This window comes from Lissotriton vulgaris, unplaced genomic scaffold (genome assembly GCF_964263255.1).
Source record: "Lissotriton vulgaris unplaced genomic scaffold, aLisVul1.2 SCAFFOLD_2353, whole genome shotgun sequence".
In the NCBI taxonomy this organism is placed as follows: domain Eukaryota; kingdom Metazoa; phylum Chordata; class Amphibia; order Caudata; family Salamandridae; genus Lissotriton; species Lissotriton vulgaris.
In genome coordinates, this window is record NW_028250830.1 from 178743 (window position 1) to 206675 (window position 27933).

Sequence of the window (27933 nt, forward strand, 5' to 3'; positions counted from 1 at the left end):
TCAGCGAGGATCAAGACAAGCGCGTCCCAAAAACTAAAGAGGATCACGGCGGAGCTTGTCTTTATGGGGCCATGTGTTTGAAACACATGGCCCCATGAAGATAAGAAACCTTTTGCGACGCACGGAAAGCAGATGAGCCCGTCCAAGTGGGCCGTCTAAAAAAGCCAAAAGTGCACGACACAAAATGCTCTTTACCAATGGCTGGCCACTGTTTAGCAGAAATGGTGATGTCAGCCAATGGGAAAGAGCCCTTTACTGAAAGTCCTCAAAAACATTAAATCTCACCAAACGGGCTGCGCATGTGCGCAGCCGCGCTAGCCGAGACCTAAAAAGGCTGGTTTTGTTTTACCCAGCACTATGTGACAGGCACCACGCAGTGCCTGCCACACGGTGCAGAGAAATGTAGGGGGGCACCATAGGTGCCTCCAAGCACAAAACCAAACTGCCCCAGCACAAGAGGGGGGCAGCAAAGGGCCCCCAAAGACCCTCCCCCGAGACCTGGTGGCCAGCCAGCATCGTCATTTGACCGACAGTGCCTGCTAGGTACTGTCGGAATGCATTACATGATGAGGGCCTTCTCAGCGCCGGTGGGCTCAAGGAGCCCATCGTATATGTTGCAGTTGGTCTTTCCAACCGACATGGTACCACCCGCCATTATAATATGGCAGGTGCAAAATAGCCTCACGATGGCGGTGAATCTGCCACTGACAGCCTGATGGTGGCAGGTTCACCACCATCGTAAAGACTCCCTAAGTCCTTTTTCTCATATGGTAGGGGTTCTAGGTTTGTGGATTGTGTCCAAGGTTCGTGGATTCCCAAGGAGGGAATAAAGAAAATATCCAAAATTAGCAACAATTAAGCAAAGTAATAAAATACCTAAGAAAAAAGTGCTCAACAAGAAAATGTTAGATTTTTCTAGAAATGGCAACAACAAAAGGATTGATGTGCTAAGATCACTTTCTTCCCTGCTTTTAGCATCAAACACAAAGCCAATTTGTGTGCCACATTTTTAGAAGCTACACTTTTCTTAAAAGTTAACAGAATTCAAAATTCAGCAATGGGACAGATCGCTAATGGTTTCCCAATACAGTAGTATAGTTGAACTAAAACAATACGAAAATAAGTAGGAAAACTAGAATGCCAATGTTTTCATCTGCAATTTTTACCTTAATTACCAAATTGTAAAAGTAATATTTTTTATGTTAGTCAAATCCTTTTGGTTGCAGGGATATGTAGAGCTTGTTGGTTTTAGTTTTTGCAAAACCGCACAGTGCCCAGAGCCAACAATTAAGCAGCAGTTTATTATGATATTTATTTGTGTGCAGAGCAGATATCAATTCATATGGAAAAATCTAATGAATTAATGTCCATAACGGAAACCTATGCACTTTTGAAATGTCCCTCTGGAGCACACACAGCAGGGGCACGCACCCATTTCTTCCCGGGAATCAATGTATAATACTGCCCAGGGTGTCTAGTGTACAATCAATCCCCCGCCCCAAGCTGGCAGAGAGACTTGCATTTTCTTTAAGTGGGAGAAGCACTGTCCATATTTGGTTGGGCAGCTCCCTCCTTCTGGTATCTAGTGGGTGGGAGAAAATCAAGCAAGGGCCAGTAGGGAGAGGCACCTCTGGAAAAGGACATTATTCCCTTTCCAGCAGTACCTCACCTGATTAGATTAGTAATCCGGGGGGGGCGAGATATGCCCCCGAACACTGTCAAAGTTAAGCTAGTCGGCGATAATGAGGCCAACTGGTTTCTCTTTTAATCAGTGGGGCAACAGCATTCTGTTTGCTCACAAGATCATACTAATAACAAAAAAAATTATCCTGGGTCACAAGGGTCATTTTTCCCTTCCATCACAACAATATTGTTTGATAATAAAATCCTTCTGGTGCTTGCACCAGAAGGAGTTTCATCATTTAGGGTGGTAGACAAACCATTCACATCCACCATATGACAATAATGCAGTTTTTTGTGTGTGTAATGAAGTAGCTTTTCTTCTTCCCATAAGAAAAATCACTGACTGGCAGGCGATTTATTATGTTTTGTTTGATGTGCTGCTGAGTTCTAAGACTCTTGCCCACAGCACCTCCCTTGAGTAATCCTTGGACTGCTCAGCCTTCCTACCCTTAGATTCAAGTGCTAAGAAAGATTAGTGCTAGAAAGGGGTTATTGGTCCAAGTTAGGTTCTCCTAATATGGGGGCCCCAGAACACCAGTGAAAAAGACTCCAGCTGTTACAATTGGCACCATGTACCCATGGTCTTCTCCTAGGACCCTCTGAGCTGGATCACTTATGGTCCTGTTATTGGTTGTATTGGTATAGGTGGTTTTGGTTGTTGTGTAGTATTGTAAGTGGGTTTTGCTCTTGGTGGTATTGCTATTTGAGGTGCTGGTGGTATTGGTGGTGTTGCTGGTTGTACTTGTGGCATTAGTGGTGATATTAGAGTTGGTGGTATTGGTTATGGTATGAGAAGTGGTGATGGTTCTGATATTAGTGGTGTTATTAATATTGGCAGTGGTGTTACTGGTGGTTGTAGGAAATTCGGTTACTGGTTGAGGGAGAGTGAAACCCTACTCAAGCACCAACCATAATTCTTGTGAAGGTGAAACACAAGCTAGCCCCAAATCAACCTGTGCTCAAGTAGATTGTAACAAAAGCAGTAAGGCTTAACTTAGAGGCAAAGTGTAAAGTATTTTCTTCACAAACAGTAATGAAGTGAAAACACAACACTAGAAAAATGCTACAACAATTTTGGAAAATAAAGTAAAATTACAGAAAGTATTTGACACCAAAATTACAAATATCCAATCAGTGGAACAGAAGATATGTCATTTTAAAAATTTAGTTATAGATTGCGCTTAGAAGCACAAAGCGCCAACTGTGGTTATTTGTTCATGCCAGACTGGGACTAAAGGTATTGCAGTGCTACATTGTACAGTCCTGTGTCGGGATGCGTCATGCAGTTGTGGTTCCGATGCTGAACTGCGAGGCGATGTACCGTGCAGTGTTGGTTCTTCTAGGATCACAGCTAGAATGGCAGAACATCAGTAGAGGCCCACTTCCAGGGGTCCAGGGTGGGGTGGCACCACTTTGGGGGCACACCTCACAGCATGCAGAGTTAAGATGCAGGCTTCCAGGTGGTTGGAGCCTTTTCTGTCCCTGAGGCTCTCATCAGCAAGCCAGGCAAATAGCAACTTGGAATCATTCTGATGGTCCTAGGTTCAAAATGCTGGTCCAGTTCTTCTCACTCAGGCAGCAAGGCAGCAGAGTAGCAGTCCTTCTTGCAGCAGAGCAACACAGCAGTCCTTGTGAATCTTCCACAGGTCAAGCGGTGTGCTATTTATTCCAGCTTTGAAGTAGGGGAAGTTTCTAGAGGGTTCTAGTCCCTACAGAGGTCTTTGAAATTAACTTCCTGCGTACCCTTCCCCCAACTTGTAGGATGCACAAGGATTCGCGTGAAACTCTTTGTGAGCATGCTTAGGCACAGCCATTGTGATGTGTAACACGCAGCACCTCCCCCCTATCAAGTGAGAGATGGCCCATCGTGCCAAAACCTATTCTCCCTTTGTCTCACTGTCTGTGAGTAATACATAAAGGCCAACTGCCAGCTATACCTAGTCATGAGACCTGGGATACAGACTGCAGGGACCAAATGGTTAGAACAAGAAAATGCAGAATTTATATAAATGGAATTTTCAGAAATGTGACTTAAAATACAGCTTTACCGTTGAAGAGGGTTTAAATTACAACTCTTTAGAGACAGAACTCGACATTCCTACTTGCTTCCAATTGAAAGTTATCACTTAATAAATGCAATATGTTAACCTAATGCTATTGTATGAGAGTGGCAGGTCTTGCATAAATGAAGAATGAATTTAAGAGTTTTTCACTACCAGGACATGTAAAACTTAAAAGAAAATGCCCAACCTTTTAAATACACTGCACCCTGCCTTGTGGACTCTTTAGGGCCTTCCCTAGGGTTGACCTCTATGTATTAAAAAGGAAGGTTTAGGCCTTTCAAAATACTTTATCGTGCTAGGTCAAAATGGCAGGATACAACAGCACATACTGCCGGCAATGGCAGGCTTGAGGTATGTTGGAAAGGCTACTTACTTAAGTGAGTGCCAAAAAACGTACTGCAGGCTCACTAGTAGCATTTCATTTACAGGCCCTGCATACTTGGAACTTGTAAGTACATTGAATGGAATGTGCCAATTGGGTGTAAGCCATTTTTACCATGTTTTAGAGAGTGAGTACACACTTTAGCACTGGTCAGCAGTGGTAAAGGTCACAGAGTCTTAAGACCCACAAAAAGAAGATCTGCAAAAATGGTATTGCAGTTAGTGTTGGTGGTGGTTTTGGTGTTGGTGGTATTGGTATTGGTATCATAGTGGTGTACTGGTAGTTGTATTGGTATTTTGGAGGTAGAATTGGCACTTGTGGTATTGGTAGTGTTGGCATTGATAGAGGTGTTAATATTGGTGATGCTATAGTGGTATTATTGGTATTATTGGTGATGGTATTGGATAGTAATTATAATTGTAGTATTAATTATATTGTTAGTGTCAGCATTAGTGAGCATGGTGTATTGGGTAGGTGACAATGGTGGTATCAATATTGGTGCTGGTGGTGATCGAATTAGAGGTGATATTTATGCTTGGCGTTTGGTGTTGATGGTGATATTTTTATTGTGCTAATCACACATTTTAAAGCTTGCACAACTTCAAGATTAGGCATAACAATGAGAAAATACAGCTGCACGTGTGCAAATGAATGCATGCACACCGATATGTGTACTGGCATACATGCAGGGCATCAGAGACTAAAAAAGAGGAAAACAGTCACCTTTAGAAAAACAATTCTTATCTTAGACTTTAAAAAAGGGCTTATTTTAGACAGCAAGAAAGAATATAATTTGTAGGACTCTGAGAAGTTGGAAGAGCTATACAACATAGTAACTTATTTATTTATTTATTTAGAAGTTTTCTATAGCGCTAACAAGACCCGAAGGTAGCAGAGCGCTTTACAGTAAAGGCATGAAAAGGTGGACAAAAAGACAAGTAACAAATAAAGGTGATCATCAAATGACAGTTCGTACAGTAGGACTTCTTGGCAATAGGATACAGAGTTCTCACATAGATCTGGGGATGGATGTTGATCCTAGTTACCCAGGACCTAGGGAACGGATGAGGAACAAGGATTTGAGTTGGCTCTTGAATTCCGCATAGGACGGTATGGTTCTGATATGCGGGGGGATAGAGTTCCATATTTTGGGGGCATTTCCTGAGAAGGAGCAGTCCGCAGTTTTCTTCTTTCTGGTTTTTGGTAGGATGAGCAGCAGGGAGTTAGAGCTTCTCAAGATTCTACTTTGGCCAGCTTTTGTGAGTTTGTTTGCCAGGTATTCTGGTTTTCCGGTGTGGAGGGCCTTGTGGGTTAGGCAGGCCGTTCTGAAGGTGCTACGCATATCCACCGGGAGCCATTCAAGTTCTTTGAGTGCAGGGGAGATGTGGTCAGATTTTTTGCATCCTGTGATCATTCTTGCTGCCGCATGCAATGCTGTTTTTAATGGGGCCAGGTGTGATTTGGGGATGCCTGTTAGGATTGAGTTCCCATAGTCCAGTCTAGATAAAACTAGTGATTGCGTGGCTAGTTTGAGGTCCTTGTTGGGAATGAAAGGTTTGATTTTGTTCAGCAGTCTGAGGTTAAAGAATGCGCTTTTTGCCGAGTTCTTAATGTGGTTAGTCAAGGTTAGTTTGGGGTCTAAGGTGAAGCCCAGAGATTTTACGGAATCAGCTAGCGTGAGAGAACCTTTAAGAGCATTGATCGACTTCAGCCACTCGATGATTTGAGGGTTGTCTTCTTTGTTTGAGATGAGAAGAGTTTCGGTCTTGTCGGGATTGAGTTTCAGGTGATTCTTTGTCAGCCAATCTTGAACATCATTTAAGACGGCATTTACTCGGTGGATGTCGTTAATTGAAGAGGTTTCCAGGTAGATCTGTGTGTCATCCGCGTAGAGGTGGAAGTGGATATTGGCATTCCTGAGTAGTTTGGCGAGCGGTTCCATATAGATGTTGAAGAGCTGAGGAGAAAGTACTGATCCTTGGGGGACACCCCTGTTGACTTGCTGGGATTCGGAGGTGAAGTTCTTCATTTTTATTATTTGCGAGCGGTTGTGTAGAAAGGAGGAAAACCAATCGAGAACTACCTCGCCGAGGCCAGCTCTTACTTGCAGAGTCTTGATGAGGAGCCTATGGTCCACCGTGTCGAAAGCTGCGGATAAATCAAGGAGTATGAGGAGGCAGCATTTGTCAGCGTCAAGGGAACCGTGAATATCGTCTATGATGTTCAGCATCGCGGTTTCTGTGCTGCGGCCTTGTCTGAAGCCGGATTGGAGGGGGTCTAGGAGATTGATGTTATCCAGATGATGAGTCAATTGCAGGAGAACGCATCGTTCCAGTGTTTTGGCAAGTAGAGGGAGGTTAGATATCGGTCTGAAATTGTTCAGGTCAGTAGAGTCAAGACCGGGTTTTTTCAGCAAAGGGGTGACTTGTCCCATTTTTAGACAGCCGGGGACCACTCCGCTTTGTAGGGAGCTGTTTATGATTTTGCCCCAGATAGGTGCTAAGGTGAGCTTCATTTTTTTGATTAGTGAGGGGGGAATGGGATCTGAGATGTGAGCTGATGGTTTGGAGGTCGAGATCAGCGAGATTATCTCAGTTTCCTGCACGTGGCGAAAGCTTAGCCAACGGAGGGGGGAGGAGCCAGAAGGTAGGGCCTGAGGGATGGCCGCGTTGTCCTTCGGGAGGTGTGAGTTGTTGATGTCTAGAGATAATTCGATTTTTAGGACTTTGTCGTTGAAGAAGGTGGCGAAGTTATCGCATAGTTCTTTGGACTCCTGCAGGGGTGAGGGCAGAGGCTTGGATGTTTGACGTCTGATAATGTTGTAGAGCTCCTTAGGTCTGTTTTTGGAATTGGCTAGTGCCTCTCGGAAGAAGCTGGATTTCTTGTTTTTGATGTGGTTGTTGTATTTCCTGCGTGCTGTTTTTAGTTGTAAGCGAAGGATGGCTGTTGGGTTGTTTCTCCACTTTCTTTCTTTGGCTCTCAAGGATCTTCTTTCTGCGTTGAGGTCCGCATTGAACCAGGTTCTAGAAGGGGTGGCACGGCTTCTTTTGAGCTTTAGTGGAGCTAGATTATCAAGAATGGAGACTAGCTCGGAGTTGTAGTGGTCGATGAGATCATTGGTCGAGAGGTGCAAAGAGTTGTCTGGAAGAAGTGAACTTAGTTGGCCTTCTAGAATGTCTAGGGGTACTTGGGAGAGGTTTCTTGACCATTTGGGGGGGTCTTGGGGAGGTTTGAGCGGGATGATGGGGTGATTGATGTGAAATAGGATCATATGATGATCTGACCAGTCAACAGGTAGTATGTGGTTGACCGTGATTGAGTTCTTTTGTGCGATGATGGCGTCCAGTGTGGCTCCTTTGTAGTGCGTCTCCTCAGTGCAATGTTGAGTGAGGTTGTTGTCGGCGAGGAGGCTGGATAGCGATTTGATTAGAGGGTTGTGGATTTCGTTCCATCGGAGATTCAGGTCACCAAGAATTATGTTGTTGGAATCACCGAGGGCGACTTGTGCAATCAGGTTGGATAGTTGATCTCCAAACTCGTTGTTTCTGCCCGGGGGGTGATAGAGTAGATGACACAGTAGAGGGTCGTTGTCTTTGGTTTTGATGGCAGCGGATAGATATTCGAATGAGTTGTACTCGAAGGAGGAGGTTTCTGTGATGCTCCAGCTGTCCTTGTGGATGATAGCAACCCCACCTCCTCGTTGATCAATCCTGTCTTTGGAGATGAGGGAGAAACCAGGAGGTACCAGCATGTCAAGGCAGGGAGGAGATGCCTTGTTTAGCCAGGTCTCCGTGAGGAACGCAACGTCAATGTCATGTGTGAGGATCGCTTCGGCTAGGTCCGTTGCATGTAGTGAGGCCGATCTGCAGTTGATTAGGAGGCAGTTGGTGATTTTCTCCTGATTGCTGGTGGTTTTGTCTTTAGCCTCTCTAGGTATAGCGGTGAGGACTGGTAATCTCTGTCGTTTGAAGGTGGGTAGGTCTTTCCGGTAGCTCGTGATTACTTGGATTTTAGATTTAGGTGAAACTGAGATGGTAGGGTCGTAGGTAGTGGCTAGTAAGGCTGCTTCACTGTCTGACATAGGAGCTTCTGATCTGCGCGGTCTGGAGGTCCGGTGTTTTGAGCCTGCTAGGGAGTGAGAAGAGATAGTGGTCGGGGGCCTGGTGCATGGGGGTCTGGAGTGTTCGAATTTATTGGGACTGGAAACCGGGTCCTTGGGATATGGATCGATCGGGAGGGCATTGAGGGCTACTGTGGGCCCCTGGGTGGTGTTGGTGTTGGCGTTAGCGGGGAGGGGGGTTCGGAGAGGGGGTTTGTGGGGTTTGCAGGCTATACCGAGGTTAAGAAGGATTTCTATTAAGCCTTGGGTGATAGTGTCGACCTGGTTTTCAAGAGCTGTGAGCCGCTTTGTTATGGAGTCAATGGGGGGGTTGTGAGCAGCTGTAGAGGGGCCGAGCGTGTTATAGTTAGAGAGGGTGGGTTGAGAGATAGGGATCGGGATAGTGGGAGGGGGAGGTTTGGGGAGAGGGCTAGGGGGGGGGTTAGACATGGGAGAGATAGGGAGAGGGACAGGAGGAGGATTGGACAGGGGAGGTTTGAGAGTAGGGGGGAAACTAGAGGGGAGGCTCGTTGGCTGGGGACTGCCTGTTGGCAGGAAGGGAATTGTCCTAGGTGGTGGTCGGTGGCTGTGGCTGGGGGGGGTGAGATGGTTGGAGGGCGGGGTAGGGGGTGAGGGTTGGGATTCCTGTTGGTGGTGGATGGGTGGGCGAGGGGGATGAGATATGGTGGGCGGGGGGGGAGCCTGGCGGGCTGTGAGTGGATCGAGAAGGGGCGTGTCGAGGTCTTCTCTGTGTGCTGAGAGAGTGGTCGGTGAGGGTGAAGAGGCGAGGTGTGGAGGGGTAGGGAGGGCTGCCTTGAGAGAGGGAAATAAGGAGTCAAAAGCTTCCAGGTTATCATTGTTGGCTTGTATGAGGACTGTGCCATTGGTGAAGATAGTCACGGTAGTATAACCTCTGCCAGCTGATCTGAACGGAAGAATCGCAGTTAGTTTGCAGCTGTGAGGAGTGGAGGTAGTTTTGGCGATGAGCATCCGCGTTCTGATCATGGAGATCCAATATTCGGGTCTTTCGGTGTGAAATATTAGATCCATCTTCATCGGTCCTAAGGAGGTCGAGTGGTAGATGTCAGTGATTAGGGTTTCTTTATGTTTGCAGATGAGTTTCTGTTTGAAAGTGCGCCGAAGCTTTGTAGAGAGAAGGGGGGGGGTAGATGATGGTGAAGGCGTTCCGACTGTGAGGTTTGAGGTGTAACGAGGGAATATGAAGGGCAAGTATGCAAGGGTTGATGGGGGTGCACTGACAAGGGTGCTGCATATTTGTTTCCCCTTTATGTGCTTTCTTGTTCATTCTCTTGTTATAATAAATGAAGTCGAAAAGCTTAAAGGCCAACTAAAGTAAAATGCAAAATAGCAAGCAAAAGGTCAAATATAACTTATTTTAATTGACTGGAGCACGCGAGAGAAAACAGTTGGTGCGAAAAACAAAAAACACATAAAAACTCTAAACCAGTTTATATGGGGTATTTTTCTCAATACAAGTCAATTTAATTTCTAATTTCTAATTTCTAGGTTTGGTAAAGCGCAACAGCTACCCCAGCAATGGGGTGTCCCGGCGCTAGCAGACAAGCAAACTCCTACTGAACGGGGAGGGGAGGCTAAGAACCCTAGGGAGCGGGAAAGAGGAGGGTCTTGATAGCTTTGCGAAAGACCGGGAGACAGTCTATGGAGCGGATGCTGAGGGGGATGAAGAATGATACTATGACAGAAACCTCTTACTCTCAGCAAAGGCTTACTCATTTTAATATTCTTACGAAATCCTACTTCTTCTAACAGGTTTGGAAACGAGGTTACGTTTGTTATAACATGTTCAAGGTAGTACCCCAAACTTCTGGCCTACTAGAGCTATGAACGTTTGCAAACATATTCACAGAGAGCTTCATGCTAACAAAAAACAACATCCATATTTGAATATGGGATTCATACCTTCAGGATTACATATGAGGTTACTTTCACTGTATAACACATGGAGTATAAAACATGATACAGACAGCTTTCAAGTTCGAATTTATACTCTCTGTACCAGTAAAATGTCTCCTAAGTTTTGATTTCCATAGGATGGCATTAAAAAGACAAATTCAGCATGGGTACCATCAGAGAGAATTTGAAAGGTGAAAATAACATCTGACATATTTTGCCTATGATTAGCTGGGAGTGGAAACATAAGGGTTTACTGCCTCGTTGTAGCCCACCAATGATTCCCCTTGTTTATCTTTACACTAATGAAAATTAAATTAAGGTTTTTGCATGTGGGTTTTTGAAACCTTGAAACAATATGCAGATAATAAATAATTAAATACAGCATCTAATGTCTTTTCGGTTAATAAAGCCATGACAGCAATGTTACTGCTAGTACAGATGAGGCTATTGGTAATAGATGTACTAATAGTCACAGCTGCCAAGTGGTACCTTGTTGCAAAGGTTACCTTCAACCGGGTGTGGCCATTAGCCATTTAACATTGCTTTAAGTGCCTGTAGGCCCATACTTATGATGGAATGCATACAACTAGACACTATGGGCCGGATTATGATTTGGACAGTACTGGTGGTGTAGTAAAACCAGATGCAAAATTTACATTAAAATGCATTTACACCACACTAGCACCATATCCTTATTAATTGTACACCATGAAATTGAAAGTACCACGTGGAACCGGATTTACCAGTCTTAAAAGCATATGAAATTCCCAGGTCTGTGAAGTTTAACACATACATTTTGTACTTACTTTCAGCAGGTGTATAATGTATGGTGATGTTGGACATGGCCCTTTTTGCAGGTTCATCCCTGAACTTTTTGCCTTCCTCCTGTATTTTTTCTGACCTGTTGTTGGCTGTTTTATGACTCTGGGCGCTTTACCACTGCTAATCAGTGCTAAAGTGCTTATGCTCTCTATGGTAAATTGATCTATGGATTAGTGACTCCATGATTAACGTGTTTGGTTTACTTGTCAGACCCTAGTAAAGTGCACTGCGTGTGTCCAGGGCTTGTAAATCAAATGCTGCTGGTGGGCTCGCCGCCTGTAAAAGTGTGTCCCAGGTCTGCCATTGCAGAGCCTGTGTGCAGTCTGGTACTGCCATGTTGACTGGGCACGTGCACCCTCTTGCCAGTCTCTAAACCTTCCCTTTTCTGCATATTAGTCACCCCTGTGGTAGGCCCAAGGGCATGGTGCACTGTAGGTAAAACATAGGACATGCCCTGATGTGTGTGGCATGCCCTGATAGTGAATTACTGACATTTTTGTTTTTCAGCAAGGCTACCTGTTCCCCATAGGCCAGAATGGGCAGTTTGATTATAACACCTTCAATCAATCAATCATTTGTAAAGCTCACTACATACCCATGAGGGTCTCAAGGGGCTGGGTGGGGGGGGCGCTACTGATCGAACAGCCAGGTTATGAGTATCCTCCTGAAGGTCAGCAGGTCTTGGGTCTGTCATAGGCTCAGTGGGAGGGTGTTCCATGTCTTGGCAGAGAGGTGGGAGAAGGATCTCCCACCGGTGGTTGTTCTTCGGATGCACGGGACAGTGGCGAGTGTGAGGTCGGCAGAGCATAGCTGGCGGTTGGGGATGTAGAAGAAGAGCCGTCTGTTGAGGTAGGCTGGTCTGGTCTTGTGAAGTGCCTTGTGTGCGTGGGTGAGGATCTTGAAGGATATCCTTTTGTTGCCGGGGAGCCAGTGCAGGTTTCTCAGGTGGGGGTGATGTGGCAGTGGCGTGGTGGTATCATCAACATTTCTTTACAGGTTTTAATTACAAAGGAGCACAGGGCTACAGCTGACTCGGGGGATTAGGTAGAAAATCGAGTTTAGTATGCCTGAAGACAGAATGATAAAAGACATGTGTTAGTGAAGTTGGTTTCAACGTTCTGTTCTGTGTGTTGAAAATACCACTTTTAGAAAGTGAGTATTTTCTTACTGAACTATCCAAGCCTGCCTCCGCTAGGTTGTGTATTCCTTATCTGGAGTTTGAGTGACAGGGGCTGAAGGATTCCAGGAGACAGGGTGCGTCAGAACAGGGCTGAATAGAGCTATCTGCATGTAGATGGGTGGGAGGAGTTGCACCTGGGACCTGAATAGGCCTGTGCTTGCCTTCCATAATTCTGGCTCCACCTCCTGCGGTGTGTCTGATGTCTCTGGTACACACTGTCAAAGGAAAGAGGGAGTCTTATCAACAAAGTGCTCCAGGACTGCACAGAACTGGTTTGGACTGGGTACAGGACCCTCTGCCTTCAGAGGACAAAGGATTTTCTAGTATAAATATGGGGAACTTTAGATCACTTTTGGTAAACAAGAAGAACCTTTGCTGAGGAGAGGAACCAGAGAAACTGAGGAGGAGACTATGCCTAAGCTGAGTGCTGTTTGGGGGATTGGCCTGTAGTGGTTGCCTGACTGCCAAAGAAAGGAGAAAGGACTTTGTGCTACTTTCAAATCAACTTATAAAGGATCTCCAAGGACTTGAGATAGAGCTTGCCTCATGCTGAAGTCTCAGGGACAGCAGACTTCCCCAACCAGCTCCCCTGCCTTCCCTTGCTGGGAATGGAAGTGCCTGCTGTTGAGCTGGGCCTTCTGTGAGACTGCGTGTTGCTGGGAGCTGGAAGCGCGACTCAAGATGAAGAAGCGTGCTGCCGCCGGAGCCGTTGTCGTTGCATCACCGGAGAAGAGTGTTACCGTCACAGCAGATGCCGGCGCATCATCGGAGAAGCGTGCCGCTGCTGCCGCCATCGCATCTTCCGAAGCACCCCGCATCACCGGAGAAGAGTGTCGCAGGGCCTGTCGCAGCTCAGAAGAATCGTTGAGTAGCCGCACGGCCGTCGGGCATGCACACAACGTGTCACATCAAGAAGAAGACACCATTTTGTTTCATTACACAGGATCATCAACGCATCACGGTGCTGCTGGTTGCATCTCCACAGAAGCGCATTAAGAAACCGACGCATCAACTCCCCATGCAGTGAAGAACCAACGCATCCCCTACGCAGCAGTAGGGACCCAACGCATCACTGTTCTTGTGTGTAAAGAACCGACGCATCACCATTCCTGCAACACTTTCATTGTATAGCGTTACGCATCTAAAGGAATATTGAAATTAAAGTGTAGCATTTACCATCTAAAGAGAACTAAGCTAATTCTACCATTTTTTACAGTTTTGTTGATATTTGTCATTTGTGGTCTTGTGTTAAGTCTATATAAAAATACTTATTTTTATACTACAACTTGTGTGGTGTCCATCTGTAGTGTTGTCACTGAGTTACTGTATTTGTTCAAAAATGCTTTACACACTGCCTCTGAGACAAGCCTGCCTGCTCGTGCCAAGCTACCAAGGGGGTGAGTAGGGGTTATTTTAGGAGTGTACCCCCTTACCCCGACTAGACGCAAGGGTCTCTATTTGGTCAAAGGTACCTACCTCTGCCAAATAGAGACCCCCACTTCTAACAGTGGACCTCTGAATTGGTTGAAGGGATGTATGGGGGGTAAGCTGAAAGAAGAGAAACATATGGTCTGGCAGGGGTGTAAATGCTCCCCCCAAGCCATAAAAAAATCTAAAGTAGAGACATGGCTTCTGTCTCAACCACAACCTCATGAAATTTTAACAGGTGGAATTACCACCTGGAAAAATCGATTCTGATGTTTCTGCACCTGGGATAACTAGATGCTGGACACACACCCCCTCATAATCGGGCAGAGCCAAATTCCATATGGTAATTCCTCTCCTTCTAACTCATAGGCGTTGCTCAAGAATTCAAAGAGAAGTTTACAAAGTTGTGTCTCAATGATCCTGGACAAGAATCACAACCCGGGTCCTTGAGCCGGAATCATTAGAGTCTCACCCTGCTCTGTCCCCTAAGGTTACGAATTTGGGCTTTGTATTGGATGAGAAGCTTTCCATGAAGCCACAGGTGATCAAGGTTACTGTTAGCTGTTTTGTGCTGTTCAAGTGGTTGAAAAAGATCATCTAGATGATTATCCAAACAGCCTAGAGGACTGTGGTGCACTCCCTCATTATGTTTTGTTTGGACATTGGTAACGTCCTATACTTGAGCATAGATGAAGTATCCACCAGACAGCTACAGATAGTTAGAAATTCAGCGAATAGACTCCTATACCGGATCCCGAAGCATGCCTCAGTCTCTCACGTTCTCCAAGAGCTCCAATGGCTCACAGTTTCAAAGCACATTCAATTCAAAGCTCAGTGCTACATCTTCAAAACCAAATCTGGAGCAGTCCCATGCTCCATACAGGATCTAGTGGTGCCTTATCAGCGCACACACATGCTGAGATCACAGATCCTGGCCCTGTGCACTGTGCAAAGATTGTGCTTGTCTTGCATTGGAAGGAGTTCCTCCTCTGTTCTTGGCCGAGACTATGGAATTTCCTTCCTGAGTCCCTGAGAAATTGCACTTCCTTACTTGCTTTCCATAAAGGCCTAAAGACCTGGATGTTTTAAGTTGTTAATCTGCCATCTTCTCTTTTGCTCAGCCATGGGAACCTCTTTTTGGGTACCTGTGCACTTTACAAGTTTATGGAGAAATAAATAAAATACATTTCTGCTATAAGGAGTCTGGTGTCACTGAGGATCGATGTTCTGTCACACAGGGAATCAAATGCCTTCCACCTATGTTGAATTTGTAAGCAACATGAATGAAGGACTTTGAGAAGTGGTTGAGTGCTGTCTACAAGAAAGCTGTGTGGCACTTGTACATTGGTTCTAAATCCAATACTGGTGGAAGTTATGTGCAAAGCAACATCAGCAACTGCAAGGAATGCAATGTGGGATGAATTACTGAAAAGGATCGGCAGGCACAAGTTCCTATATGATGTCAGTGGTGTTAGTGAATAAAATATGAAGCTTGTCTAACGTGACTTATTTTCCCCAGCCATATCAGCGTCTCAGAGACATCAGAGTGCCACTGTTCAAAGGCCTGTCAGTTCCTGGTAAAGTCAGGTCAGGTTAGTGGTCAACTTCACCTCTAGCATCACTATATAGCCCCCTGTAGGGAAAGAACACTGATATCTGACTGACACAAACATCTTGACTCTTCACCAAATTCATAACTGAGCAAAAAAAAAAACAAATCCCCTTGTGAGGAGGTACTCAAATCAGGTTTTAACTAATGTTACAGACCCAAATGTATTTATTTCTTTATTTATTCATATAAAGTTTTGTATAGCGCGAACAAGACCCGAAGGGTATCAGCACGCTTCACAGTAGAGGGGGGAGGAAACAAAGTAAGGAGACGTTGAAGACAGGGGAAGCATGCTGAGCTAAACAATCTGTTTGTCATCCTCTGAGGCGGAAGCCGGAGGACTGTGCTCACTTTGAAAAAAACTGCTTTTAAAATTTGTATTTCGCCGTATTTGTGTCTTTTAAAACCACAAGGAGCTCACCTGTTTTAGCGCTCACACCACGCGCTGACACAGCCCTCCTCACTCTTCCCTGAGACAGCGGTCCGCGCTGAGACAGGGAACGCCCAAGGCCTAAGCCACGCCCACTGCAAGGCCACGCCCACCCCAAGGACTACAAAACACGCTAGAAACTTAGCGTGCACCACAATCTGTTTGTCATCCTCTGAGGCGGAAGCCGGAGGACTGTGCTCACTTTGAAAAAAACTGCTTTTAAAATTTGTATTTCGCCGTATTTGTGTCATTTAAAACCACAAGGAGCTCACCTGTTTTAGCGCTCACACCACGCGCTGACACAGCCCTCCTCACTCTTCCCTGAGACAGCGGTCCGCGCTGAGACAGGGAACGCCCAAGGCCTAAGCCACGCCCACTGCGAGGCCACGCCCACCCCAAGGACTACAAAACACGCTAGAAACTTAGCGTGCACCACAATCTGTTTGTCATCCTCTGAGGCGGAAGCCGGAGGACTGTGCTCACTTTGAAAAAAACTGCTTTTAAAATTTGTATTTCGCCGTATTTGTGTCTTTTAAAACCACAAGGAGCTCACCTGTTTTAGCGCTCACACCACGCGCTGACACAGCCCTCCTCACTCTTCCCTGAGACAGCGGTCCGCGCTGAGACAGGGAACGCCCAAGGCCTAAGCCACGCCCACTGCGAGGCCACGCCCACCCCAAGGACTACAAAACACGCTAGAAACTTAGCGTGCACCACAATCTGTTTGTCATCCTCTGAGGCGGAAGCCAGAGGACTGTGCTCACTTTGAAAAAAACTGCTTTTAAAATTTGTATTTCGCCGTATTTGTGTCTTTTAAAACCACAAGGAGCTCACCTGTTTTAGCGCTCACACCACGCGCTGACACAGCCCTCCTCACTCTTCCCTGAGACAGCGGTCCGCGCTGAGACAGGGAACGCCCAAGGCCTAAGCCACGCCCACTGCGAGGCCACGCCCACCCCAAGGACTACAAAACACGCTAGAAACTTAGCGTGCACCACAATCTGTTTGTCATCCTCTGAGGCGGAAGCCGGAGGACTGTGCTCACTTTGAAAAAAACTGCTTTTAAAATTTGTATTTCGCCGTATTCGTGTCTTTTAAAACCACAAGGAGCTCACCTGTTTTAGCGCTCACACCACGCGCTGACACAGCCCTCCTCACTCTTCTCTGAGACAGCGGTCCGCGCTGAGACAGGGAACGCCCAAGGCCTAAGCCACGCCCACTGCGAGGCCACGCCCACCCCAAGGACTACAAAACACGCTAGAAACTTAGCGTGCACCACAATCTGTTTGTCATCCTCTGAGGCGGAAGCCGGAGGACTGTGCTCAGTTTGAAAAAAACTGCTTTTAAAATTTGTATTTCGCCGTATTTGTGTCTTTTAAAACCACAAGGAGCTCACCTGTTTTAGCGCTCACACCACGCGCTGACACAGCCCTCCTCACTCTTCCCTGAGACAGCGGTCCGCGCTGAGACAGGGAACGCCCAAGGCCTAAGCCACGCCCACTGCGAGGCCACGCCCACCCCAAGGACTACAAATGTGCCGGCCATACCAGCGCAGCGGACGAGCGCAGCGGGAGCGCCGTTTGCGCGCCGAAGGCGCGCCTAAGGCAAGCCCGTCTGCGCCCGTCCGCACACGACCGGGCCTAGGGCCAGCCCCCATGCCGGAACCTACTGCCATTAGGAGACCTTACTCTCGACGAGATCTCCTTAGCCTCAGACCTTCGAAAAACACCACCTGTCAGGAACATACATGACCCAAACGTCCCCTTCACTAGGTGTAACATCTGCAAACCTGGTAACCTACTCCTTCCCAGGATGGCCGCCCCACTCCCCGGCCTCAAATTAGCGACACTCAACTGTAGATCGCTTCCGAAGCACGCCCTTCTCATAAACCACTTAATTGTCGATCACGAGCTGGATATACTCTTCTTAACTGAAACCTGGATCACCGGCCACTCTAACTCTGACATAGTCTCGGCCCTTCCCCCGGGCTTTCTCATCATGTCCCAACCCCGCCCTCTAGGTCGAGGTGGTGGTATAGCCATCATCTACCGAGACTACTTCTCCTGCCGATCTACCGAGATCCAGAGCAAGGAGTCGGAGAGCTGTATGTTCACACTGACGCTCTCGCCGACCTACTCCCTGTCAGGCCTTCTGGTCTACAGACCCCCTGGACACTTCGGCCCCTTCTCCGCTGCTTTTCTAGAATCCGTTTCATCCCTGGCCCACTTAACATCTAACTTCCTGATTACAGGCGACCTCAACATCCATTTCGATGATCTAACTGACACAGGATCGTCTGACTTTATCAGTGAACTGGGTGCCCTTGGCTTCTCCTTGACTAACTCAGGAGCCACGCATGTGAAAGGACATCTGCTCGACCCTGTATTCTCGAACATCCCTTCCCTCCAGTTCACCAATTCCCTCCCCCTCCCGTGGACGGACCACTTCCTGGTCTCAACCCATCTCCCAGGGGCCTTTAAGAAACCCCCCAACTTTTACCAGGGATAGATCCTGGGCCAGACTCTCGACGGACAACTGGGCCTTGGCGCTGGACGCCACTATCCCCAGTCTCGCAGCCGACCCCACCATGGCAGACAGCCAGTTCAGAGACTGGATTTCCTCATCCCTCGACAGCCTCATCCCCATCAAAAATCGGGAGGTGAAAAACAAGACCAAGGGCCATGCCCCCTGGTATAATTCCGAACTTAGAGCGCTCCGTAAAGTGTGCAAAAAGGCGGAGAGAGCATGGAGGAAAGACTGGCTCCACAGCAACAAGGACATATATCACAACGCGGTAAGACAATACAAAACAGCCTTGAAATTAGCTAAATCTACGTTCTACGACAACAGAATACAAACCGCGACCAACTCAGCCAAAGAATCCTATCAGATAGTTAAAGAACTACTTAACATCCCAACAGCACCCCCCCCTCCCTCCCCCCCCCAGACAGAAGCAAGGATCTGGCCAATTATTTTGAGTCTAAAATCCTGCGGATACTGGACTCCCTTCCTACTGTCAGCCCCCCTCCCACCCTGGCCACAGCGGACGAAAACAACAGCCCACAGCTGGAGACTTTTAGATCAGTTTCCCTCACCGAGGTGACGTCCACGCTAGAGAAAATGAAAAGCGGTTCCCCCCTTGACCCAGCCCCGGCCAGATTCCTTAAAAAGGTATCCTCCACCATAGCCCCTATCATCAGGGACCTTATCAACTCTTCCCTCGCTGGTGGAACGGTACCCCCCAACTGGAAGAACGCAGTCGTGAAGGCTTTGCTGAAAAAGCCCCAACTGAACCCGGACGACATGTCCAATTACAGACCGATCTCACTGCTTCCTTGTATCAGTAAGATGGCTGAAAAACTAGTCAACTCGCAACTATCCCAATTTCTCGAGACAAACAACATCTTGCGCCAATCTCAAACTGGGTTTCGACCCGGCCATGGCACGGACACTGCACTCCTCTCTGTCATCGAGGAGGCAAGGTGTATCCTAGATTCAGGGGGATCAGTGGCAGTGATCCTCCTGGATCTTAGCGCCGCCTTTGACACGGTGGATCACCGTGTCCTACTACACCGCCTGGCCAAGGCAGGAATTGTGGGTACGGCACGAGCGTGGTTTGAATCCTTTCTCTCCCATCGATCCTTTCAGGTGTGGGACGGCAACTCCCGGTCAGATCCTCTTCCACTGAAGAACGGAGTTCCCCAGGGGTCGTCGCTCAGCCCCACCCTGTTTAATGTCTATATGGCTCCCCTGGAAGACGTAGTGGCCCCCTACGGTATAAAAATAATCAACTACGCTGACGACACCCAACTTGTCGTATCCCTGCCCCACCTGGATAACCATCCTGACAGCTTGCTGCACTGCCTCCAGGACATTCATACCTGGATGTGTGACTCGGCCCTGAAGCTGAACGGCGCAAAGACCGAGATCATGCTCCTGGGCAATAAATGGACGACCTTTCCACCTACATCTTGGCCCGACACCTTCGGCGAAATCCCCTCTCCTAGAAATGAAATCAAAACTCTAGGAGTTTGGTTGGAACCCGACCTTACCATGAAAACACAGGCAGCCAAGACAGCAGGCACCTGCTTCGGTCTCCTGCGGTCCGTACGCAAGATCCTGCCCCTTCTTCCCCTCCCATCCAGGAAATTACTTGTCCAGGGTCTTGTCCTGGCCCGGCTCGATTATAGCAATGCTATCTATCTGGGGGCCCCGGAGTACACCCTGGACAAACTCCAACGCACCCAGAATGCGGCGGCCAGGCTCATTATGAACCTCCCCCCTAGAGTGTCGGCTAAGCCTGCCCTCAAAGCCCTACACTGGCTCCCTGTCCGCCAACGAGTAGAGTTCAAGGCCCTATGTACCACCCACAAGCTCATCAATGGAGCTGGCCCTGCCGCGCTTAAAAATATGGTTACCCCATATAAAGCCTCAAGACCCCTTCGCTCCGACGCCGAACATCTTGCTACGGTGCCCAAATTCAGGAAGGCTCGCACTGGCGGTCGCCGCTTTTCGGTCAAAGCCTCCACAGCGTGGAACTCACTCCCTCTCAGTCTACGCCTGGAACCCTCCTACATGGTGTTCCGTAAGAAACTTAAAACCCTCCTGTTCCCCAATTAAGACACTCCCTCTTCCTCCTTCAGGATCTTTACAGGTTGAATAGCGCGGGGATGCCTACGGGTCACCAGGCGCTCTAGAAATCGCAAAATAAATAAATAATAAAACAAAATTGTACGTAGATGTGAGCAAAAGGTTACATAAGAAGGTATGCAGAGAAACATAGACATTACAATGTAAGGAAAGACAAAGAAAAAAAAACATATCGTAAACAGACAGGCCATGATCCAATTAAGGCAGGAACTTGTTCATTAGGATTGATTTTACTTCATGTTGTAACACCGCTGTGTAGGGGATTCTGCGAATTTCAGGTGGGAGAGAATCCCAGAACTATGGAGCCACGCCAGAGCAGGGTCTGAGTCTCATTCTCTTTAGGCGAAGAGTCTGAGGTTTCAGAAGTAAAGAGTTTGCACTTCTGGAAGGTCTGCCGGCTCCTGATAGTTCCAGTTTTTGAGCCAGGTATCCAGGGGTTTTGGAGTGTAGGGCTTTGCCATTGATTTTACCACAAATGCTGTAGGGCAGACTACCCAAAGATTATGTAAATCTTTCTTTAAATCCTATCAATTTTTGAACTGGGTTACTGGTTCGATGCCCTTAAAGACAAGCTCACCTTGATGAACGTGTGACTATAGGGAGCTGTCTTCTCTCCCCCGCCAGTTCAAGCATTGTTTTTAATGAAACTCGGAATCTCACTGGGAGTAAGTTACTCAACCCACTAGACCTGAGCATTTACTCAGATTGTGGCTACGCTTTACTCCACAAGAAAGGAGGTAGGGAGAGGGTCTAAAGGATCTATTTTTCTTAGTCCTGATGAAAGCCGGGGACTTCGCATAGGCCGGCTGAAACATGTCGACAGTTTTCAGATTGGAGGGGTAGGTGGTTCATTAAAGCATGCCACAGATTTCTGTGGGTGAGGACAGTATTAAAAACTTGTGTGTTTTTTCTTCTATATCGCAGCAACTTTACTTGTGCAGCCCCATTTCTATGTGTATGTAGACCTGGGAATACTCCAAAAATCTATATCTCCCCAGGGATGCGTAATAATGAGAAATATCTTTATTTCTCCTCGTGTTTTCCTCTTTCTATGTGTGCTAAAGAGGAAAATGCCTCAGGGGATGTTTTTTGTACAGGAAGGTGCTGCTTCATGCACAAAAATAATCCACCTTACAATTTAGGCACCCACGTTGGCTGGAGCAAGGGTGCCTGCATTGGTGCTTGGCAGCCAAAACAGTACCAGCACAGATGTGACGCATTCCTGCCCAAGATGACTTGCTGCCCTGCACTTCGTGAAAAACTCATGAATATGCCCCACAGTTTTCTTCATTTATTTGCACAGAAACATTATCCACTCACGTGGACAAACTGAATGTATTTCAGTAACAAAGGTCAATAGGAAAATCGGACTCAGAGTAACACCATGTTTTATCCCCATTGTATGTTCCTTACTAAACCAAGTAAATTATTTTTTCCTAGTATGCAGAGGCTTGGAAGAAAAGAGGACCTGCACATGTGAACACGGATACGCTTGGCCTCCTTCAGTGTGCAGCGAGCACCTGCCCTGCACGGTGCTTTCCAACAGGCAGATCTGCAACTGTATTAAGAACTTGACTGATGACATCACTGGAATCAACTGCGAGAAGCCAAGTAAGAATGAAACATAGTAACAAAGAACACATTATAGGATTGATTCTACTCAATGCCATGAGCCTGAGGCCCTGATTATAAGTGGGTCAAAGAACCCCTCCCCTGTGCAACCCTTTGTTTGTGCAGGGGTTGGAATTCGATGTTTGCAAATGTAACCAAAGTCGGTACTTACCATGTGCCAAAAAGTCCTCACCCTTTGTAGAATTTTGACAGGTCAAGCCTGACTGAATTTAAGAGGGAAAAATAAATACTATTTATTATCACTTGTGGATTTTGGGCAGTAAGCACAACATTTTGCCAGTTATTCTCAAAGCCTTTGAGTAGGTGCAATTTAATATTCTCGATAAATTTGGAACACCAGGGGTGGGATTTTATTAGTTGCCATAAATAGAAAGTTTCCTCCGAGGCACTCGTACTCGGGGTCTCATCAAACAAAGACTAAATCAGACAAAAGGGAATAATCAAATTCCATACTGGAGTTGAATTATTTATTTATGTATTAACTTATCTGTGTATTTGTTCATTTATTTGTTTATTTATTACATTTGATTTGTTTTATTTATGAAGTGTGTTCTAAATGGTGATGGCAATACCAGGCGCTTTACAGGCCCAGATCCTGTCAAAGATGGAGGGAAGTTAGTAAGTTAAAGAGTATATGCCCCATCCTAGAATTACAAATTCCACAAAAATGATCTTACTTTCATACTAAGAGAAATGAGGCTGAGAGCCAAGATCATTTTTTTTTAACTTTCTTTTTGCCTTTGAAACAATTCAACAACATGATCCATAACTGTAATAGCAGAATGGACATATCATAAATACGATAAATATATTTGATTTTGTTATAATACACTACTTTGTTTGCTAAAAGAAGCATTGTATCTCTAATTGCATATTTCAATAATTGTAGTCAATAAAGCACTGAAAAAAGCATTAGATATAATAATATACTTTTACTACCTTTCATGCCTTGGTAAAATGTTTAACTTCCAAAAAGTAAGGAACCATGGGATCCTTATAGATGCTAATGTCACTTTTGATCGTCAAGGCAAATGGTCTGAACATGCAGCTCTTAGTTTCATGAGACTTGCTCTTATCACATATCAACCACAGTCTGAAACCAACAAGACGTCGGGCCAGATGTAGGTAAATCCGATTTACCGACTCTTAAATACCGACTCATACCGATTTGGTATTTAAGAGTCGGTAAATTGGAAGGAGGCAGATGTAGGTAAAAAATTACCGATTCTGTAAGAGTCGGTATTTACCGATTCGGTGTGCATGCACACCTGAATTCAGTAATTTACCACTCAATAGGATTGGGTGGTAAAATGCTGATTCTTAAGGGCTTGTGGCACTCTTAGTAGTGCAACCTACATGTGGATTTTCCGAATCGGTAAATATACCGATTCAGTATTTTACCGATTCTGTAAATTTACCGATTCAGTAAATTTACAGAATCGGTAAAATATAGGCCCCCTACATCTGGAAACCCTAATACCGATCGGTAACGGCCGAATTCGGCCGTTACCGACCGGTATTAGGGCTCCTACATCTGGCCCAATTTGTGTCCTAATAATCCTTAACTGGAACCAAATAAGCTATTCTGGTTTCCCCCCCAAAAAACCTTTGCAGAGCTACAGAGATGTCAGAAGCCAACAGTCAGAATATCCACTGACCATTTTAAGCAGGACCATATTAATCCCATCGCAGTGGATTCCAGGGTTACATTTTGGTTCCTCTATACCGTCTATAAAGCATGCTAGGACAAAGGTCCCACATACTTGCATAAACTGAAGCCCCACTATGCCTCTAACAGAACCCTCTAAATATCATCTAAATTGTTCAAAAGATCTAAACACAGAGGCAGATTGCTGGACGTACAAAGATATAGACTCTGGAATACTCTTAATCAACACTTATTAATCAAACTCAACCACATTAAGGGACCGTCTGCCATAATGGCGGATGTCCCGTGCACCGAATTAGGATGCACCCGCCACAGTGGCGGGTGCATCCCACATTTTTAATATTGCGGCGGGCGGTGCTGAAAGCACTGCCCGCCGCTATGCTAAAAATGCATGTTGTGCGTTTCAAAGCACAACATGACAGCTACCGCGTGGCGCCTTCCATGTTGTACTACCATAGGTACCCCACATGTGCACCCCCAATCCCCCCTTCACCCTGGGGGCCTGCAACGGGCCCCCAAAGCAAAGACCGTATGCATTTGCCGCCACGGAAAGGCATTCCCCAAAGCCCATCCTAATATGGCTGAAAGTGTCTGATAGACACCGCCACCATATAAGACCTTTTCTGCCACGGTCGCAAGGCGACCATGGCGGAAAAGTGGCAGACGGTGTTCCCTTCCGCCGTGGACCCCCCCAGCCATCCTAATGTGGCGGGGGGTCATTTCAGGGAGGATGGCGGACAGATTGCCCCCGCCGGGCCGGCGGTGGCTACCGCCAGCCCGGCGGGGGCAATCCGTCCGCCATCCTAATCGACCTCTACGTTTGGAAAAATTTAATGCTGAATTGTTCAGACTAGCTTTTAACCAAACTAGTAACACAAGAGGGATTGCGAGAGAGGAGTTTTGAACATGGTTCTCGTAGCATCTCTGACTGGAGTCTGACCTTTTCTCACATCAGAAATGTGAACTTTCTTCCTCCGGGCGCTCTGAAGTAACCACAAAGTGTCACACTTCACTAATAACCTTTAAATACATAAATAATGTCCTTATTGAGTAGTTTACTGACACGCCCAGTTGTACTACAATACTAGCTTCAATATTGAGGGACTCAGGAATATAGCAGGAGTCTGAAAGGTAATTTTAATAAAACATTCATGTACAATAGCCAAAAACAGATCTAGCTTAATGGGCATCATGTCTCATTTAAGGGCAGAGTGAAGTGTAGCAAATTTACCTTGACAAAACTCCGCAATACCTAGCAAAGAGAATTACTCATATTAGAACATTGGAATGTTGGGAGCTCCATTGAAAACAATGGAGTGCTTCAGGCTTTTAATGGCCGGTAGGAGCTGGCTCCAACATGCCAAAGGCCTCACGGAGCCGAGGGAAATTCATTCCCCTCGGCTCCATGAGGCCTTGTTTTTACAAATTAGAAAATTCTGCCGTCTAGTGGCAGAATGTTCTAATAGCCTTTGTAGCGGGCTCTACATGCCAATAAAGGCTGCTTCCTTATTGAAGACCCTCAGCTTTGGCTTGGGCCTTTAATGCTGGAGTGACCTTTAATGGCCACTACGGATACCATCAAAGCTATAGTAGAACATTGGTATTTTGAGAGCTCCATTGAAGACAATGGAGTAACCCCGGACCTACAAGAGCTGGTATAAGCCCAGAGCTCCAATATTCCAATGTTTGTTTTCATCTTTCGCCCTTTTTACTTTAGAACATTCTACTCTTAGTGGGTGGAATGTTTTAATACATTGTAAAACCCCGCTTGTGCTTGGAGTTTTGTAGACGATCCTCTTTTACAAGTATCTTGAATAGCAGAGCAGCTGAATTACTCTTTTTCAAATGTGTAAGCTGTGTCAGGAGACCTTACTGGGTAATATGTGCCTAATAAATGGGATTAATGATGATTGATTACTTGTATTTGCTCACTCCATATGCATGGAAACCAAAACCAGTCTTGACAAGAATGTTAAAACTAGTCCTACACTGCAGGAGGCTGTGACTAGAATACAGCTGTGGGGGTCATGGCTGGGTCATTGTAGCCCATCCAGTCTGAAAGCAGCTCCTACCTTATAGCCCACCAGGAAAATGCCTGAGTGGCACAACGGCCAATCCTGCTCTGGTTCTTTGGTGGGCTCATGATGTGTGTGTGATATTTACCACTTTATAACTATTGGATGATAATGACTGTCTGTTAGGTTTCATTTATGTATTGTATTCATTTAAATGTATGGAGCAGTTTTGAACACTCCCACATGCCTGTCTAGTTTGAGGTCAGTCCTGGGGACTGGAAGACAAGAGGCTTTCTGCAGAAGTGCACATGCAGAACTGCTACTCTACTGCTTCTGCTCTAGGTGAACCTATGTGCGGCATATATACGGGAGAAGTATTCGTCACTTTGGAGGTAGGGTTCTGACGTGAACACTCCAAACAGGGTAAGTGCAGAAACCATATGTTTATTGACCATTTGTCTCCACAGCATCCAGTGATTGACCAACATTCATCAACATTCCATAACCATGGAGATAGGCTCACTAAACAAGTAAATGCATTACTACAACATCTCCCTTCTTTACCACACAAACAAAAGGGAGAAAATGAAAACTTAACTCTGCAAGGAAGGAAGCAAAAACACACAAGAGGAAAAGAGAGAAGAAGAATGCAAAAGAGGAAAGATGCAAGAAAAACTCAAAACATAGCAGATAACGATTCATAGTACAGTACAACAACATATGCACAACATTTATGCAAAAACCATGAAAAGGTACAAGTACAATATTCACAGATTCATGCGTTTCTTTGGCACTCTCTTTCTTCCACTTCTCTGTAAAAAAGGAATATGAGCAGAAATCCAAGGGACACTGGAATTGGAAACGCCTTGATCAGACGAGTGTTCTAGTCCAGTTTCCAGTCCCATTTGGCGTACAATTTGATTTGGAATCCGGCACATCCTTGAGAGATTCCACCAACTCCTCCCGTTGACTCTTACTGCAAAACGAGAAGTTATATCCACCCGAACAGCAGGGCCAAACTTAGACAACCCGTTAGGAACCTTAAGAGGAAGCTTGATTTTCACCCAATCTCCCACTTGAACCTTAGAACACCATCCCATCACATCCTTGGAACCATTGGAGGAAGCTTCAGCAGAACACCATCCCCGTACCACCAGCAAGAGAGGTGGTAGTCCTTGAACACTAATCCCAAAGCCTCATCCAAGCAGGACACATGCCAAAAGTGGCCACTCTCCTATGCAAAAGTTCAAAAGGACTCTTCCCAACAGCCAAACAAGGGGTAGTGCGATAAGCCCTCAACATGCTCTGCACAGCTTCTCTAACTTACACCCTGTTGGAAACAACCCACTAAACACACTCAACCAAAATGTGATTCATGTGCTCAATAAAACTGTTTGCTTGAGGGTGGTAAAGAGTGACACGACGATGAACAATACTAGACTGACAAAGAAAATCAGACATTTCCTTTAAAACAAACTGCTCTCTGTTATCAGACACTAATTTTTTAGGAAAACCCTCTCTGACAACAAGACTCTGAAAGAAGCTGACAACTTCTTGAGTGTTGGGATCAACCTTAAAATGTACCTCCTACCACTTGCTATAGAACAACCAAAGCAAACTTGTATCTGTTAGGTAGAGCATTGAAATGTCTAATAAAAATCAACAGCCAACTTCATCCAAGGTCCACTAGGAAGTTCCACAACTTGTGTGGGAGGAGATACTGTTTTGACCACTTTTTCACTCGAACAACAAATAATGCAACCTCTGACTGCATCATCGATTTGACTATCCATAGAAGGCCACCAATGGACAGCACAAATTCTGCGTTTGGTGCTGGTCTGTCCAAGATTATCTTTTTTGGGATATAAATTTGCACCGGGCACAGTGCATAATAATAAACTGTGAAGCAATTAAACCTTAGACCAACAATCAAATTATACAAACAATACTACTGTTATATAAAAATATATATTTCCTTTTTATTTCACTTCTTTTTTCTTCTTATAAATTATTTTAAATTGAGAAAATACATACATACGTATAATCAATGATTCTTTTCATAAAATACACGTTCTAGATCCTTATATATATACATTTGAACCACAAGATATTACAATGTATGATATAACCTGAAGGGTATAAATGCCCTCAGCTGGTAAACAAAAACAGTCACAAATGATCTAGCAGTTCATTTAGAAAAATCCTTTAATGGTCTATGGTCCAACTGCAGACTACAATAATAACATCAAGATGTCTCTGTACAGACTATCACCCTCCCCTATATACATGGTCAAAAAAACTCAAAAGTTCGAATTTCGCAGTGAAATGCAACAGTA

The 27933-nt window shown here is 45.8% G+C and overlaps 1 protein-coding gene across 1 annotated transcript in view; it reads left to right on the top strand.

Annotated features, from left to right (window-relative positions):
* Positions 1–27933, top strand: part of LOC147663104 (adhesion G protein-coupled receptor F1-like) — a gene marked incomplete at its 3' end in the record, with an annotated part of 365238 nt that overhangs the window by 157045 nt on the left and 180260 nt on the right. The window contains exon 6 of the mRNA XM_086950677.1: positions 21722–21892. Within this exon, the coding sequence (XP_086806803.1) occupies positions 21722–21892 (171 nt within the window). The remainder of the gene's footprint in view (positions 1–21721; positions 21893–27933) is intronic.